Below are 19,067 nucleotides of genomic sequence, written 5' to 3'. Positions count from 1 at the left end.
TCTGACAAACAACATGAGGGCCGAGTGTTGATGGGAGGAGTGTGGCCCAGATCAGTCCAGTGATATGTGTCCCAAATCAGGCTAAGATCTGCCAGCATATTATGTGACCCATGATAAACAAGATAAATACAATATTGCATGACAATGGTTAAATGATCACATACATTTTAATGTACAGTGTAGTATTGTTAAAATGTAGTCTTTGAAATGGCAAGTCAAAACAGAATGAAACATTATCATTAAAAAATTAGCAAATCAGTCAAGTGCATTAAACTTAATTATAATTTTATTACATTTTATATTAGTATTCTTGGCACAAATAATCTTAGAATCCTTACATGAAAAGAAAGAGAGAGAGAGTATTTAACTGTTATCATGTAATATTTATTTGGTTTACCATGGGACACACACTGATCTATAATAGAGATTGGGTGCACATAATTTGTATTAGTATGCTGTCATGCACAAGCATTAAATAAAATGATCATGAAATTATTTTATTTTAATTTAAATCCTGTATCCGTTTGATACTTTGAGGAATAGATCCAAATTCAAACCGCATTCATTGGCGATATGTATCTACTTCCTATGTAGCTATAGTAACTATTTAAAAATGTGCCATTAAGAAGTTTTACAACAAGTTTTACGGCCAGCGATATCAAACGCTCATCGGTTCTCGCTGGTTTCGTCAGAGATTGCGACATGCCTTGTTTCCGGTGATACGTGTTTTGAATGAGAAGCACACGTCTTGAGGGAGTGGATAGGGATAGTATTTTCAGCGTTTAACAACTTAAACTATGACCTGCTCCTCACACTACTATTATATTCTGCCAGAGAGGAATGCAACTGCAATGCATCGTCTTTTAGACTACTGTGGTACTGCTCTTTGTCACATCTGTAATAAATTATTATGATTAAGTTACATGTGTCTATCTGTTACCTTTCTCTTATAGGCTGTGTTCTTTATAAAAATAAATAGAAAAACTAATGCAATACGTTTTTTATTGCACAGTTACATGATTTGTGGGTTTTAAGTCTGATTTTCTATTGAGTTTAATGTACTTTATTGGCATAGATTGTGTGTACATTAAAGCATGTCACAAAATGAGTAATTGCGATCAATAGTAATATACAAGGTAAAAATATGAAATATAAAAAATTCCCAGACAGCAATATAGTGTTGGCCCAGACCCGGCCCACATCTGGCCCACGTGAAATCCATTCGGCTTGACACGGTGTGCTGTCTGGGTTGGGTCTGGGCTATATAAGGCTCAGGTGTGGCTCAGATTTGGGGATTCTGGTTTACTTAAGGCTGAGAATTGGCACCAATAATAAAACCTGTTTTGGCCCAGATCAGGACCAGCTAAGGCTGATTAACTGGCTGAGATTCGGGCTGTTTATGGACCATGTGTGGCCCGAGTCTTTAATCTATTTCTGGGCCACTTCCGGGCCGTCTTTCTTTGCGGTACTTGGGCCGAGAGAAAAGTCATTGTGTGGCCCGGAACTGGGCCAGAAGACATTTGCTATGTGGGATGTTTCTGTGAACATAAAAACAAAACAGTCGCTTCCCTGACAGCAACATAGTGTTGGCCCAGATCCGGCCCACATCTGGCCCGCATGAAATCCATGTGGGCCAGATTGTGGACCAGACCTGGGCCGAAACTGCTTGCTGTCTGGGTTACAGTCCTCTGAGTTGAGCGTAGTAATCGGATGTAGTCCAGTTTATTGTCTGAAGAGTGTACATTAGGAAGTATGATGGTGGGGAGAGTTGGCTTGTGTGGGCTGATAAAATAGGCCAAAGGTCAAGTAATAGCTTTTGGACAATGGATGCAAACAATGCAGACAGAGTAAGAGGAGTTGGAGGGAGAGCCAGAGGACGAGTTCGACTAAGAGGAGCAAGGGGAGGAAGAGGACGAGTCAGAAATGGAGGAGGACAAGGAACAAGAAGAGTGGTCTCGAATGAGATTAGGGCTACAGTAGTCGATCATGTGATAAACCACGGTTTAACAATGAGAGAGGCTGGACTGAGAGTCTAATTTGAGTAGATTTACTGTGGCGGGTATAATTCAAACCTTTAGAAATGAGAACAGGTATGTAACAATCTAATGTAATGTACACATAATAGCTTTTTACCATAACAAACAATAGGCCTATAATCTGACCATATTGTTAAATATTATATATATTGTTACAGTTTATGGCACACACTTACTGTTCCTGAATCTTTCACGGAGTGGAAAGGCAAAGGATTCATGGTGGGCGAGGCCACATGTTCACTGAAGTGCAGGAGACGGCTATTGTGATTTTGGTTTTGGCCAATAATGCTATTACAATCTGTGAAATACACAACCATATTGCTTAATGATGCCACAACTTTTGCCGAACATAAATGCTGTGAGTGCCTCAACAATACATCGCGTCCTCCAGAAAAATCGAATGAGCATGAAACAGCTGTACAGGTTCCCTTTTGAAATGAACTGTGACAGAGTCAAGAATCTTTGACATGACTTTGTGAGTGTAAGCATTTCTCCAATATATCAGACTTGCACCTACAACACATGTGGAGACATTGATGCTGCCTCCATCCAAGGTCGGATACGCCATACAAGAAGGTTCTTTCCCTGGTGTCTGGAAAGAGAGAATATAGCATGTGACGTGGATGACGTATGTTGGCCGGACCCAGCCCGGAGGAGAGATGGGGCTAGATACACCCAACCATCTCCACATGCAAGCACACACATTATGTTTGGTTTTTACACCACATGCTACAACACTACATATTCTTTTGTTTGTTTTTTTCTTTTCAAACGGTGTACACTAATACTACATGTACAACCACAAAGAGCAAAAAAATTAAAACATGAATAAAAAGTTTGGTTTCAATTTTACTTTTGTTTTTACTTTATATATTCAACAGCTCTCTCCCGATTACATTTAATCATGTACATGTGAGCTTTTAAAAGAAGAGCTTTAGGTTTTGAATAACAGTGTGCATATGACACATGTTTTTGTTTTATGTTATATATTCTGTGCTACTGCATTATTCTAATGCCACGTGTGTTGTTTATTATGTTTTGTGCAGCAAACTGTTCCCTCATTATGCACTAAAAAAAGTATTTTTCAAAAATCATGAATTAAAGAAAGATGATTTGGATTAGAAAATGCTTTTTTTCATATTTGATTTAATATACTTGCTGCTCCTTTGTATTTTTGTCATTGAGGAACATCTGAGTAAAAATCATTTTGAAGTAAATCCAGTGTGTCTGAAATGCCATCAACATATTTCTACAGTGAATTTCTGGCATCGACAGCTGATAATGTTTTTCTGCAGTAACATACTGTAAATACACAGGATTAGTTTTACAGTGCATGGTAGTAAAAGTGTGTGCAGAGTATGTTTTTAACATGAAGGGTTACAGTATGAGAGAATGTGCAGACAAACACGTGACTCAGACACAGAAGCAGGAAACAGAAATCACCTGATTTCAGAGAAAGAGAAACTGAAGTGTAGTTGAGCTGTTGTGTGTTTGTGTCTCTGTATTCAAGCAGTAAAATGGCAGAAGCCAGATTTTCTCAGGATGAGTTCTTGTGTCCAGTGTGTCTGGATCTGCTGAAGGATCCAGTGACCATCCAGTGTGGACACAGTTACTGTAAGATCTGTATTACAGACTGCTGGGATCAGGAGGATCAGAAGAGAGTCTACAGCTGTCCTCAGTGCAGACAGACCTTCAGTCCAAGACCTGCTTTATCTAGAAACACCATGCTGGCTGAAGTGGTGGAGAAACTGAAGAAGACCAGACTCTCTGATGACTGTTACGCTGGAGCTGGAGATGTGCAGTGTGACGTCTGTACTGGAAGAAAATACAGAGCCGTCAAGTCCTGTCTGGTGTGTCTGAACTCTTACTGTCAGAATCACCTCCAACAACATGAGAGTTTCTTTAGAGGAAAGAGACACAATCTGACTGAAGCTACTGGACGACTGCAGGAGATGATCTGCCAGAAACATGAGAAGATCCTCGAGGTTTTCTGTCGCACTGATCAGAAATGTATATGTGTGCTGTGTACAGTTATTGAACATAAAAACCACGACATTGTATCAGCTGCAGAGCAGAGGACAGAGAAACAGGTATTTAACACTAGACACTGATCAAATATTGCTGACACTCGTTTCATTTGTGTTTATATCAGCACCATATTAACAGCTGACAGCATTCACACGTCACATGGCAGCAGAAATGAACAGTAGTTGCCAGATAAGTTTAACTGTTTGCCGAAGATGCACCATAAACATCAACACAATCTTTCTTAAAATGAGCCTAGATTATACTATTCACCTGTTCTGTGTATAAGTATATATATCCATCTGTCAAAATGCAAGCTCTGCACAGCAGAAACACTGTCAGTGTGAAGCTCTACGTCTGTGTCAGTTTCACTTTTATAACACTTACACTTAGAGTAATTCATGCTGATATGATGATTGTAACTCATCATCACTTCTGGAGATTGAACCTACAGCTGTTAGTTATCAGCTCCTCTTTTACTGGATTGATCTGTTCTCATGATGATTTAGTGTCAGTAGTTTTCTGTGAGATTGACGATCATCTGTTTGTCCTGCAGAAGCAGCTGAAGGAGACTCAGAAGACGCTCCAGCAGAGAATCCAGCAGAGAGAGAAAGATCTCCAGCAGCTGAGAGAGACTGTGGAGTCTCATAAGGTGAGTCTGGAGAAGAAGAGAAGTTTGTCTCCGTCTCAGTTCAGACTCACTGAAGCTGAATCACTGTGTGTCCTAACAGCGCTCTGCACAGCCAGCAGTGGAGGACAGTGAGAGGATCTTTACTGAGCTCATCCGCTCCATTGAGAGAAGCCGCTCTGAGATGATACGACTGATCAGAGATCAGGAAAAGATTGCAGTGAGTCGAGCTGAAGAACGACTGGAGCGACTGGAGCAGGAGATCAATGATCTGAGGAGGAGAGACGCTGAGCTGGAGCAGCTTTCACACACACAGGATCACATCCAGTTCCTGCAGGTAACACAGATCTAGAAGAACAGGATCATAGTGGACTTGAGCAGATCCTGCTGTGACAGAGACTCACAGAGAAAACAGTTCATGAGTGTCTTATTATATAATCATCAGTCAGACTCTCATCTGATCATCTTCTTCTGAAAGAGACTTACAATGGCTTTCAAGTCCGGGTCTCTAACAACTCTTAAGTGGTCAATCTGATCAACGTTTTTTAGCTGCTATTCCTGAGCAAATCTATTCAACTCTACAATGAATCTCCATTGATGTGCTTGAGCTGTTAGAAATGAATCTGTAGCTCTAATGTGATTTAATGAATATGAGAAGAATGAAGCTGATGTTGTGAAAGTGCTGGATTGAGGAGAGTTACTAAAGATCAAATCTGATGTTCCTGAAGGTTATTGAGTGAAGTGTGGAGCTGATGAGTTTGATTTCTGTTTTCTGTAGAGTTTCCAGTCTCTCTCAGCTCCTCCTGAATCTACAGATGTAAATGACATTCCCTTCATTTCTCTCTTCTCTTCTGATGATCTGAGAGAATCTGTCCATCAGCTGAGAGACAAACTGGAGGATTTCTGCATAGAGCAGCTCCAGAAGATCTCAGACAGAGGTAAAGTCCTGGAGATTCATCTGCTCTCAGAAACCAGTCCATCATCATCTCATATCATGGAGAACATCATATTAGAAATGTGTTAGGAATAGATACAGGATCATGAGAATCACACTGTTCATGTCTGTTGATTTCCACAGTTACACTCACATTCACCAGCATTGATCTCTGGACCAGGAACGACTTCCTACAATGTAAGTCAGTAAGAAAACCAGCAGAAAAACTCTCTGAGAGTCTTCATGTTCTTCTGTAGAAGGAGAAAGAAGAGTTTTATAACTGATGATGTGCACAGATATCTGTTCATCTGTAATGAGGACACTTCAAAGATCAAAGAGATTCATAATTGTGTCATGGACAGATGAGGACCCAAGAGCGATTATGCAAAAGAAAGCGTCTTTAATAGAGTAGCGTTGAAACAGAAATGAGTCTTCGAAATTACAACAAAAGGCGGCCGATGAGCCGGTACCCAAAAATGGTAAAACACAGTCTTCTATATGAAATGGGCAAACAGGATTCTTGAAGATACACAGGCCGGCGCTCGGGCAGCGTGTAGAGATTAGCGTTAGCTGGATAAACACACGCGGCTGTCATGGTAACTGTCCAGAGTACTCGTCAGCACCAGCAGGACTGGACCAGAGAGCAGAGCAATAGGTTAAACCCAGAGCACCGTTAGATCTGACCTGTGACTGGAGCACGTAAGGCAGGATAGGGGTCCGACACGACAGGACAAGACAGGCATAAGATGAATGCGAAGCATCAGCATCTACAGCAAACGAAATAATCAAGCAGAGAACACACATAATGGGGACTTAGAAATAGCCAGGGTGATTAAGGAGAAGCGAGAACAGGTGTGAATCTATTAGCGAGACAGAGGAGCGATAATGAGGAACAGTTGAGGAAGAGTGTAAGTGTAGCGAGGAAAAACAGCAGAGGGGAGGGGGGAAGGAGAGAAGGAAAACCGAAAACATGACAGTGCCCCTCCCCTAAGGAGCGCCCCCTGGCGCTCCCAAGGGAGGAACCTGGCGAGTGCGGAGGAAATCATCGATGAGAGAGCGGTCCAGCACGTCCCGGGAGGGGATCCAACTTCTCTCCTCAGGACCGTAACCCTCCCAGTCAACGAGAAACTGGAGACCCCGACCACGACGACGCATATCTAGGAGTTTACGCACAGTGTAAACGGGAGCATCCTCGACACGAACTGGGACAGACGGGGGGGTGGGAGCAGGCGCGCGTACGAACGGTTTAATGCATGAAATATGAAAAAACGGGATGGATGCGACGCAGATTGGGAGGGAGTTTTAGTTTGACCGCGACAGGACTAACGATCTTAGACACCTGATAAGGTCCGATAAAGCGGGGGGGCCAGTTTGCGGGAGGGAGTCAGGAGAGGTAAATTTTGGGTGGATAGCCACACTTTCTGACCACAATGATACTTAGGCCCTCTGATACGATGCTTATTGGTGTACTTTCAAGTACGGGACTTGGTGCGACAGAGCGCGGATCTAACTATTCTCCAGGTGCGCTTACAGCGATTGATGAACGCCGTCACTGAAGGGACATTGGAGTCCGCATTCTGCGAGGAGAATAAAGGAGGTTGATAGCCAAGGCAAGAATTAAACGGGGATAAACCGGTTGCGGACGTAGGTAAAGAATTATGGGCATATTCTGCCCAGGGCAATTGCTCTGACCAAGATGATGGGCTACGAAAGGCTAAGCTGCGTAAAAGGCGGCCAACGATCTGATTGGTGCGTTCAGCCTGGCCATTAGTCTGGGGATGAAACCCAGAGGAGAGGCTGACGCGCCCATGAGGCGACAGAATTCTTTCCAGAACTGGGACGTGAACTGAGGGCCCCTGTCCGAAACGACGTCAGAGGGGAGACCGTGTATCTTAAAGACGTGATTGACCAAAACCTGAGCCATCTCCTTGGCCGAAGGAAGTTTAGGAAGGGGAAAAAAGTGTGCGGCTTTAGAAAATCGATCCACTATAGTTAGAATGACAGTATTACCTGCTGACGGGGGTAAGCCAGTAATAAAATCAAGGGCTATGTGAGACCAGGGCCGGGACGGAGTGGGTAGTGGTCTTAAGAGACCCGCCGGCGGAGAACTGCTAGATTTGGTCTGTGCGCAGACCGTACATGACGCAATGAAACGTCGCAAGTCACGGTCAGAGTAGGCCACCAGAAGCGCTGGCGAATAGTGGAGAGTGTGCCCCGAACGCCGGGATGGGCGGTTAATTTGGAGGAATGAGCCCACTGAAGAACTGCTAAGCGTGCCGAAACGGGAACAAAAAGGAGGTTCTTAGGGACATTACGCGGAGCGACGGAGTGAGACAGGGCACGTTTAACTACCCTCTCCCTATTCCCCAGACCACCGCACCAGAGATTATTCCCTCAGAGGTGGAGGGTGAGTCTGAGGAATCAAAGAGGCGAGAGAGAGCATCGGCCTTCACGTTCTTAGACCCAGGGCGATATGAGATCGAGAAATCGAAACGGGCGAAAAAATAGGGCCCAGCCAGCCTGACGTGCGTTAAGCCGCTTAGCGGAGCGAATGTACTCTAGGTTACGGTGATCTGTCCACACGATAAATGGTAAGGAAGCACCCTCTAACCAATGACGCCACTCTCCCAAGGCCAAACGTATGGCCAGCAGCTCACGATTGCCTACGTCATAGTTGCGCTCCGCAGGCGAGAGACGGTGGGAAAAAACAGCGCAGGGGTGCAACTTATTGTCGGATGAGCGTTGGGAGAGGATGGCTCCCACCCCTACCTCTGATGCGTCGACCTCAACAGTGAATTGTTTAGAGCTATCAGGGGTCACGAGAATAGGAGCTGAGATAAAGAGAGACTTTAAGTGATCAAATGCCTTCTGAGCGGACTCTGACCACCTAAAACATGACTTGACTGACGTTAAAGCTGTAAGGGGAGCCGCTACTTGACTGAAGTTACGTATAAAACGTCGATAAAAATTAGAAAACCCCAAAAACCATTGGAGCGCAACACGAGAGTCATGGATTGGCCAATCGGAAACTGCCCGAACCTTAGCAGGGTCCATACTAACGCCATTTGCGAAAATCACGGAACCGAGGAAGGTGACGCTGGGCGCGTGAAAAGTGCATTTCTCAGCCTTTACAAACAGGCGATTCTCAAGTAGGCGTTGAAGGACTAGACGCACCTGCTGTACGTGTACCTCGAGAGATGGAGAGAAAATCAATATATCGTCAAGATACACAAACACAAAGATATTAAGCATGTCTCTAAGAACGTCATTGATTAATGTCTGGAAAACAGCTGGGGCGTTCACGAGCCCGAACGGAAGCACCCGATATTCGAAGTGCCCTAACGGTGTATTAAACGCAGTCTTCCATTCATCCCCCTCCCTTATACGAATGAGATGGTACGCGTTGCGAAGATCCAACTTGGTGAAAACTCTAGCCCCCTGAAGCAAATCAAAAGCGGATGACATGAGCGGTAAGGGGTAGCGATTCTTGACGGTCACGTCATTAAGCCCACGATAATCGATACAGGGACGTAAAGAGCCATCTTTTTTCTTAACAAAGAAAAACCCTGCCCCGGCTGGCGAGGAGGAAGGGACTATGGTACCGGTGTTAAGAGACTCGGACAGATATTCCTCTAATGCCTTTCGTTCGGGCGCGGATAGAGAGAACAATCTACCGCGAGGGGTTGTGGTCCCGGGTAAAAGTTCTATACTACAGTCGTACGGCCGGTGAGGAGGGAGAGAAGTTGCCCGTGAACGACTGAAAACCGCCCTCAAGTCATGATATTCCTCCGGCACTCCGGTCAAATCACCCGGCTCCTCCTGAAACACAGAAACAGAGGAAACAGGGGGATTAGCAGACAATAAACATTCGACATGACAAGACAGGTTCCAAGAGAGGATGTTATTATTAGATCAGTTAATGTGAGGATTGTGTTTAACTAACCAGGGATGTCCTAAAACTAAAGGAGCAAAGGGGGAGTGGAAAATTAAAAAGGAAATGGTCTCGTGATGATTACCAGAGACAGTGAGAGATAAAGGAGCAGACTGAAAATGAACCCTGGGTAGTGGACTTCCATCTAGGGCAACAAGGGGAGTGGCCTCCTCCCGCTCCCTCAAAGGGACACCTTGCTTGCGGGCCCAGGACTCATCTAGGAAATTCCCCTTAGCCCCAGAGTCTATTAAGGCATTACAAGAGACTGACAAACCAGACCACTGCAGGGTAACGGGAATGACAGAGCGCGATCCTGAAGGAGAGATTGAAGTAGCGCTCGCCAGTAATCCCTCACCGACTGACGAGCGTTTGCCCATTCCTGGACATGATGCCACGAAGTGGTTGGCTGCGCCACAATACATGCAGAGACGATGAATAATGCGACGTTCCCTCTCCTTGGTGGAAATGCGCAGTCCACCTAACCGCTTGGGCTCTGGTTCAGGCTGAGTAGGTTGGGGGGAAGAGATAGGTGCAGCGGCGGAACGAGTGGGGAAATCCATGGGCCTGGAGCGGCGGCGGAGATCAAACCTCTTCTCTGTACGTATGGCCAGATCAATGAGGAGGTCGAGACGAGTCGGTAGATCATGGGCGAGGACCTCGTCCTTGATGTTGGAACTGAGATCCCTCAAGGAAATGTGCCACGAGCGCTGGCTCATTCCAGCCACAAGTGGTCGAAAGGGTATGAAACTCAATGGAATAATCCACGACAGAGCGTCTGCCCTGATGGAGGGTGGACAGGATGTGAGACACCTCTTCTCCGCGGGCCGAACGGTCAAACACCCGAATCATCTCCTCCTTGAAGTAGTCAAAAGCTGGTGATGAACTCGACCCCAGCCTCCCAAGCGGCAGTTCCCCACTCGCAGGCACGTCCAGTCAGGAGCGAGATGACGTAAGCGACCCGAGCTCGCTCTCTAGCGTAGGTCACTGGTTGGAGAGAGAAGACAAGTTCACATTGGGTGAGAAACTACCGACACTGTGCGGGCTCACCGGCATAGAAAGGAGGGTTGTTGACTCTGGGCTCTGGGGATTCCAACCCCTTGGAAGCAGGAGGACCCACCTTAAGTTGGTGAACCTGCGAAGACAAATCCGTGAGCTGGGCGGCCAGAGAATCTACCGTGCGCCGAACAGTGGCTAGCTCGATGTGATGTCTTCCGAGCATGACTCCTTGCAGCTTAACGGCAGTCTGAATCGGGCTTGCACTCGCTGGGTCCATTATTGGCTTGATTATTCTGTGGTATGGACAGATGAGGACCCAAGAGCGATTATGCAAAAGAAGCGTCTTTAATAGAGTAGCGTTGAAACAGAAATGAGTCTTCGAAATTACAACAAAAGGCGGCCGATGAGCCGGTACCCAAAAATGGTAAACACAGTCTTCTATATGAAATGGGCAAACAGGATTCTTGAAGATACACAGGCCGGCGCTCGGGCAGCGTGTAGAGATTAGCGTTAGCTGGATAAACACACGCGGCTGTCATGGTAACTGTCCAGAGTACTCGTCAGCACCAGCAGGACATTTACATTACATTTACATTTTTTCATTTAGCTGACGCTTTTATCCAAAGCGACTTACAATTGCTATATATGTCAGAGGTCGCACGCCTCTGGAGCAACTAGGGGTTAAGTGTCTTGCTCAGGGACACATTGGTGCCTCACAGTGGATTCGAACCCGGGTCTCTCACATCAAGGGCATGCGTCTTATCCACTGCGCCAACCCCACCCCAGGACTGGACAGAGAGCAGAGCAATAGGTTAACCCAGAGCACCGTTAGATCTGACCTGTGACTGGAGCACGTAAGGCAGGATAGGGTCCGACACGACAGGACAAGACAGGCATAAGATGAATGCGAAGCATCAGCATCTACAGCAAACGAAATAATCAAGCAGAGAACACAAAGAATGGGGACTTAGAAATAGCCAGGGTGATTAAGGAGAAGCGAGAACAGGTGTGAATCTATTAGCGAGACAGAGGAGCGATAATGAGGAACAGTTGAGGAAGAGTGTGAGTGTAGCGAGGAAAAACAGCAGAGGGGAGGGGGGAAGGAGAGAAGGAAAACCGAAAACATGACAATAATTCCTGATTCTGATGTGTTTTATCTCCATCAGATTCCCATCAGTTCACTCTGGATCTGAACACAGTGAATAAACTCCTCCATCTGTCTGAGAACAACAGAGTGATTACTGACACTGACACAGTCCAGTCGTATCCTGATCATCCAGACAGATTTGATGATGTATATCCTCAGGTGTTGTGTAGAGAGAGTGTGTGTGGACGCTGTTACTGGGAGATTGAGTGGAGTGGACGTAATTTGTGTATATCAGTGTCATATAAGAGCATCAGCAGGAAGGGACGGGGTAATGAGTGTTGGTTTGGATGTAATGATCAGTCCTGGAGTTTGATCTGCTCTTCCTCCAGATACTCATTCAGACACAATAACATAAAGACTGATCTCTCTGTGAAGTCCATCAGCAGTAGAATAGGAGTGTTTGTGGATCACAGAGCAGGAACTCTGTCCTTCTACAGCGTCTCTGACAAAATGAGCCTCATCCACACAGTCCAGACCACATTCACTCAGCCGCTCTATCCTGGGTTTAGGGTTTGGGTTGGATCAGTGGAACTGTGTTGATGAATCAGAATAGACAGACGAGAGATTCTACCCATAATGCTTTGAGCTGCACTGTAAAACCCGACAAGTTAACTCAACTCAAATCGTTTGAGTAAACCGATTGCCTTGACTGTAATACCTGACAAGTAAACTTAACTCAAACGGTTTGAGTAAACAGATATCCTTAAGTTATGTTAACTCAAACGGTTTGAGGAAACCGATTGCCTTAAACTGTTTAAGTTAAAAAAACTAACAGTTACGAGTACTCTGAATTTAATTCAGTTAAGTTCATTGAAAGAAGATATACATTGCAATTAAGTAATTAAGCGATTAACTAAGTGCTGATTGAGAATTGATGAACAGCTGCTGTTAACAAACAGAATCACTGAAGAAAAGAGAAACACAAGAACTACTACAACTGACTTCAGACACAGACTTGTCTCAACTGAAATAAAATACATGAAATCTCTCAAGATCTGATTAAACAACCCCACAAACAGCATCACCAGCTCCACTTATTAATAACCAGACTGACTTTATTTCTGTCAGACGTCTACAGAAGATCTTATTGAGAATGAACTAAGGTTTAGATGTTGATTTATTGTTTCATTTGAAGTAACCATGTTAGAGATCAGTGTTTGCTTTAGTTGGGCTCTTGACCCTTAATTTCTGTCTTAGTCTTTTCTCTGGCTGTTATAACCGTGTGTTTCTAAAACATGTTTGTTGTAACTCAAAAGCCCAGAAGAAATATCATCAGGTGTTAACCTGTACCTAGGTGTAGGTTGTTATACTTTATATAGGTGATGATAGTCTGGTTATTAATAAGTGGAGCTGGTGCTGCTGTTTGTGGGTTGTTTAATCAGATCTTGAGAGATTTCATGTATTTTATTTCAGTTGATTTCATCTAAGTCTGTGTCTGAAGTCAGTTGTAGTAGTTCTTGTGTTTCTCTTTTCTTCAGTGATTCTGTTTGTTAACAGCAGCTGTTCATCACTAATTCACAATCAGCACTTAGTTAATCACTTAATTACTTGAATGCAAAGTTTTAAAACTTACATGGTTTAAAATCAAGGCAATCTGTTTACTCAAACGGTTTGAGTTAAGTTAACTTGTCAGGTTTTACAGCGTGCATGATGAATCAGTAACAGTGAGATGTTATAGAGTCTCTTCTTCTCTTCTCTTTCTCTTTCTTCCTCCCTCTACAGAGTCTGCTGAGTGACCATGTGTTTCTCTGGTTTTATTTGTGTTGACTGAATTCAGTCATTTAGTTTTTAATGTAGTATCACAATTTAAATTTTTACTATCAAAATGAATTTTCCTGTTCATAACTCACAAAAAGAGTGCATTTCTTTAGATTGTATAAGTAAGCAAACTGGAATGCATGTGATATCTTGCTGTGTAACGGATGAGACGGCTGGTGTTCAGCGAGTGGACACACACACACACACACACACACACACATTTGTTACTTAAACCGTCTCTGTAGATAATGAGTGAGTGGGCCGCTGCTGTTAACACAGACATTAATGCTTCTGGCCTTCAAATCCTCAAGTCTTTTCAGTGTGTTTATAAGCCAGTTCTCTAGATTAAAACAATCGCTGCCAGTTCTGATCTAAACTAATAAATTAAAGCAAAGAATAATGAATGCATACACAGAACGCAATGAATGAATGAATGCATTGATGGTTGCATGAAGAACCTTTAACATCCATAGAACCTTTCCATTGCAAAAAAAAAAAAATGCTTTTTTTCTTTGTATTTTTTTTTTTTACACTATAAGAAAAAAGGTTCCTCTATGGCCTCACTGTGAAAATCTGTTTCTGGAGCCTTTGTGTTTAAGAGTGCATGAAATGACGTGACTGTTCAGACGGATGTGATTGTGGACGTGTCTCATCTTCTCTCCAGTCTCTAACAGACAGACAGAGAGACAGAGGTCTCCATTCCTGCTGCGGTGATTGTATTATGCTTCTATTTAATGGAATAAAAAAAAAAAAACAGCATGACTGAAAGTGTTTCCTCTGCCGCTCTTAAAATGTGATTCATTCTAATGTGTTTTAAAAGTTCACTGAAGGCTGACTCTGATCGATTTTGGTCTGACGTGTGGGACAATCCCAGAAATCCCATAACAACATTCCAGTTTATAATTTTGCAAATGCAATGGGAATGTTACTTTTCAAAGTTCTCTGAACGTTTTGAAACAAGTAGTAAACTATCATTTTTGTGAAAATGGTTTGTAACAATCCAATGTAACAAATTAAAGCTGCTGTAGGGAACTTTTGTAAAAAAATATTTTTTACATATTTGTTAAACCTGTCATTATGTCCTGACAGTAGAATATGAGACAGATAATCTGTGTAAAAATCAAGCTCCTCTGGCTCCTCCCAGTGTCCTATTGCCATTTGCACAAACTCCATCGCTCCCGGTAAAAACACACTCTAAATACTGCTGGGTTATTTTTTAACCCAAAATGCTGGGTTGAGTCTGTTGGGTCATTTTGTTGGGTTATTTTATTTATTTTTAAACACTTTTGGGTAGTTTCAGTTTACCAGGTGTTTGGTTAAACCTGCTGGGTTGCGTCGCTGGGTTGTTTCAGGCCAGCGCTGGGTTATTTAAGGCGCCTTGAAGATGTTTAAATCGCTCCCCAACTGTCATTTTGGAAGAACAACGGGGCAAAGACACAGCTTTCAACTATTTTAAGGTAAGTTTATTTAATGTTTTCATTAATAATTATTTTAAGTTGGCAGAATTATAACCTTTTTGCGGCTACAATACTGTTAAACTTCTACAGGCCAACATTATTTACGTTAAATGATGAACAGTTTACCTCAAACGGCCAACCTACGTTACGTGACTCGCATAATCGTGTTAAGGTATCTGAGACGACAGATTAATACAGTTTTATTAAGTTTCAGACAGTTACAGATGGCTGAAATATGCGAATACCTGTGAAAATAGAGGAAAAAGTTGTTTCTGACACTGAAAAACGAATTTAACATTTAAGTGAGTGAAATGAGTTCAAAAAGCGAATACGACTTTCTGCTCTAATGTAAACGCCTGCAGTTGTCCATATCGACATGTAAATCATACAATTACGTACGATATAGTCGGACCGCAGGTCTAAAAGAACCGACGATCCGGTTCAAATAAACCGGTTCAGTAATTCTCGAACAAAGTGAATCCCGAAAAAGAATCGGCGTCTCTTCAAAGTGCGCGCACGCACAGCGAGGGCCGCGTTAGTGAGGTGATTTGATGCTTGTGTGGTTTATAAAGTATTTTTACATACAAATTATATTTCAAAATGTGTTTTTTTCCTGTCAGAAAAGCACATGGATACATTTGTGAGAGAAAAACTCGTCAAATGCAGTCTTATTGAGGCGTCTAAAGGTAAGTTCGTGTTTATCAACTAACGTTATATGGACTGTTTTAAAGCTGCGGAGTAACACAGTAAGTTACCTACGTGACTTGTCATAGAAATGTCTGTGTGCGCGCATGCAGTGTGATCTCCCTTATCTGTGCCAGTGACTGTGTGTGTTTGATATAGCCAGCATATTAACATAAAACTGTGATGTATAATGACTGGAACATCCCATTGATTAGACAGTTTGAAAGCACACCTTTCAGCCAATCACTATATCATATTCTGCTTCTGTAAACCAACTCATAGGTGAATATCACAAATAATCATGATTGGTCAATTTCATGATTAACTTCACACAGTTAATTGAACTTTTTTTAAAAATTTATTTTAAAGGTCTGAACAAACCTGGAATTCCTTAACCGAACAGAGTCCACAAAACCCCATCCAATTGTTGTGGCGATTTAAAAATGCCAGCAGATCTCTTAGGCATTATCATAATCAATGGACAGGTAAGGATATTCTGGACTATTTTCAAAAGGAATTGCAAATTGTATATTTAATTGCATTTTTCCACATGTGGATGCATACATTGTGACATAGTCCAGATGCAATTAAAAAGCATTTGAATTTCAGATGCTTTACACAGAAAGCTGTCATTTTGTGTCAAGTGTGGGACTATACTATGGGGCGTGTTTTTTATTGGGATATATTCTGTAGTTTTTACCCCAAATCTCTCACTGTTTGCACTCTGATGCACGTCAGCAAAACAACATTGCAGTTCTACTCTTATTTACTTATTTGCATCTTACCTTATATTTTATTCCTCAGGTGAAAAGCATTTGGTTAATGGTGAATATTGACCAATAGTACCATGTGGCACTAACTGTTAGCAGGGGATAGTAGCTGCATTTGGGGTAAAAATGACAGAATTATTTATTGTGTGAGGTGCCAAGAATATAGGGAGATCCGGGTTGCACTGTCTGTTCTTTATCACACATCTCTCGGAGCGGCAGATGCCTTAAGTAGTGCCTTAACCTCCATTGTTCAAAGCATTTGGCACAATTGTCTTTTAGTGACGTCACCTCCCAATACAAACACTCTCCATAGTATGGTCCCACCACTGACAAAAATTGACAGCTTTCAATGTGAGGCATTTTAAATTCAGATGCTACAGTAATTGTGATTCCATTTGTGTTTTCTCAGGTAACATGTGCGAAACAGTGAAAAAACAGACGTGGTAATTCATAAAACCTCATGTACTTGTTCTTATGTTGCATCTATGCTAACATTAGTCTGTTTCTCTCTTATTCCGAGGTCACCGTAGCCACGAGATCCAGTCTGTGTCCAGATCAGAGGGTCACTGCAGTCACCCGTATCCAGTACGTATCCAGACCAGATGGTGGATCAGCACCTAGAAAGGACCTCTACTGCCCAGAAAGACAGCGGAGACCAGGACAACTAGAGCCCAGATACAGATCCCCTGTAAAGACCTTGTCTCAGAGGACCACCAGGACAAGACCACAGGAAACAGATGATTCTTCTGCACAATCTGACTTTGCTGCAGCCTGGAATTGAACTACTGGTTTCGTCTTGTCAGAGGAGAACTGACCCCCAACTGAGCCTGGTTTCTCACAAGGTTTTTTTCTCCATTCTGTCACCGATGGAGTTTTGGTTCCTTGGTTTTCCTTAGTTTGAGACAATTAATATCAAGCGATATCATCGACTTGATTGTACAGAGGGACGATACATCACTGAATCAATGATGAACTGACTTCAACTGAAAACTGAGTGTTTACTTTTGTCTCTTTGCATTATTACACACTATTTTCCTATTTAATACTGTAAAGCTGCTATGATGCAGTATTTGATTAATATGACAGGCTTATTACTCATAATACATGGAAAATACAGCTGCAAATGGACTTTGCTTTTCTATTTGAAATTTAGCAGTCACTGTGCATTCATGAATGCATCAAGTAATTTTTGTTCAGTGTTTTTGTTCAAGATTTGCAATTGTGTTTGGATTATGTCACAATTTGTCACATGTGGAAAACACAATTGAAAATTTAATTTGCAATTCCTTTTGAAAATTGTCCTTCCATAGACAGGCTCTATAGCAGACTACACTGCTCTCAGGTGTAGATCTTTGCTTCAGAGCTTAAGTGTTTGACAATAGTACACCCAAAAATGAAAATTGTTAATTATTCACCCTGGTCTGAAATCTCTCGAATATCATCGAAAATATCTTAACTTGTCTTCTGAAGATGAACGAAGGTCTTACGGGTTTGTAACAACATGAAGTTGAGTAATAAATGACATAATTTTCATTTTTGGGTGAACTATATGTTGAACTACACTAAGCAGTGCACATCTACCTACATAGGAGTCTTTATATACTTGATATAAATTTAAGGACATCTTTAAATTTAAAGAATGTTAATTGTTAATGTCATTTCACTGTGTATTTAAATAGCTAAATATGTCAAAATGTAATAGTTAAACAGCTAGACACAGGTCATTCAGAAAAAAAATTATTATTTATTGCAACTGTAATTCTGTGATTTTTATTTTAATTATTTATTTTGCATTTGCTGGAAACAAAAAAAGGGAAAATTCCATGTTGTTTGTCATTGGTACAAGTTTTTGAATGTCAGATGGCATTAAAAATATTTTTAACAGTCTAAATAACCTGTATTCTTCATTATTTATTAATCCATGATTGCTTTGTTAAGTAAAAGTGAAATTATGAGAATAACCCAGCAAGAATAACCCAGAATAATAAAAATGCAAACCCACAAATGGTAAAAATGACTCTATCTTGGGTTTTCTCAATAACCCAGCATGCTGGGTTAAAATGTGTAAACCAGCATGCTGGGTTACTTTAACCCAGCATGTGTTCTGTCCAATATTTACCCAGTGCTGGGTTGCCAATTGGGTTATTTTTAACCCAGCCATTTTTAGAGTGCAACCAATCAGAGCTGCGGTCCGTAACTTTGTTTGTGTTCAAAATGTAGAAAAGTTTATATAATAAGCGAGTACAGCATGAATCCATTTTCCAAACCGTGTTTTTAGCTTGTCCTGAATCACTAGGGTGCACCTATAATAAGTGTTTATATTCGGACTATTTTAGATTGCTTCGGGGGGTACCGCGGCGGAGTAACCCAGTACCTTTGTGATTCTTCATAGACATAAACAGAGAGAAGTAGTTCCGGCTACGATGTTCTTCCGCAAGACGCAAGCAGTTCTGTTTATTAACCGCTAGAGCGTCAAAAGTTCCCTACCGCAGCTTTAATGTTTTTAAAACGTCATGGAAACATAGTTTTCAAAATGTTTCTAAAACACTCACATTTCCAGTTTTCTTCTTGTGATTATAACATTACTTAACAGTTACAAAATGTAACATTCTACTGACTTTGAACATTTATTTGTAATATTGTAAGTACATTAAAATGTCCAGTTTTCTTGTCGTGATTAGAATGTTATTTAAAAGTTGCA

General features: G+C 42.2%; 1 protein-coding gene and 1 long non-coding RNA gene across 3 annotated transcripts; both read left to right on the top strand.

Moving 5' to 3' along the window:
* Positions 1 to 3,553: 3,553 nt before the first annotated feature.
* Positions 3,554 to 12,301, top strand: LOC113058112 (tripartite motif-containing protein 16-like). Its single transcript, XM_026225804.1, has 6 exons — positions 3,554 to 4,126; positions 4,618 to 4,713; positions 4,793 to 5,026; positions 5,468 to 5,627; positions 5,768 to 5,821; positions 11,717 to 12,301. Exons 1-6 carry the CDS (start codon positions 3,554 to 3,556, stop codon positions 12,235 to 12,237), a joined length of 1,638 nt encoding a protein of 545 aa, XP_026081589.1. The 3' UTR covers positions 12,238 to 12,301.
* A 3,232-nt stretch (positions 12,302 to 15,533) lies between these two features.
* LOC113058118 (uncharacterized) lies at positions 15,534 to 16,944 on the top strand. Of its 2 annotated transcripts, none has more exons than XR_003277914.1 (3): positions 15,534 to 15,598; positions 15,966 to 16,081; positions 16,897 to 16,944. It is a non-coding gene; the product is annotated as an uncharacterized LOC113058118 (long non-coding RNA). The 2 variants fall into 2 exon arrangements; XR_003277913.1 differs by having other exon boundaries at positions 16,887 to 16,933.
* The last annotated feature ends 2,123 nt before the right edge of the window (positions 16,945 to 19,067 follow it).

The sequence above is a fragment of the Carassius auratus genome, chromosome 39, assembly GCF_003368295.1.
Source record: "Carassius auratus strain Wakin chromosome 39, ASM336829v1, whole genome shotgun sequence".
In the NCBI taxonomy this organism is placed as follows: Eukaryota; Metazoa; Chordata; class Actinopteri; order Cypriniformes; family Cyprinidae; genus Carassius; species Carassius auratus.
This window is presented reverse-complemented; position numbering and strand designations above follow the sequence as displayed.

Coding starts and splice junctions, on each gene's coding strand:
- LOC113058112 (XM_026225804.1), top strand. CDS start 3,554: ATGGCAGAAGCCAGATTTTCTCAGGATGAGTTCTTGTGTCCAGTGTGT. Junction 4,127..4,617: donor AGCAGAGGACAGAGAAACAG/GTATTTAACACT, acceptor TTTGTCCTGCAG/AAGCAGCTGAAGGAGACTCA. Junction 4,714..4,792: donor AGACTGTGGAGTCTCATAAG/GTGAGTCTGGAG, acceptor GTGTCCTAACAG/CGCTCTGCACAGCCAGCAGT.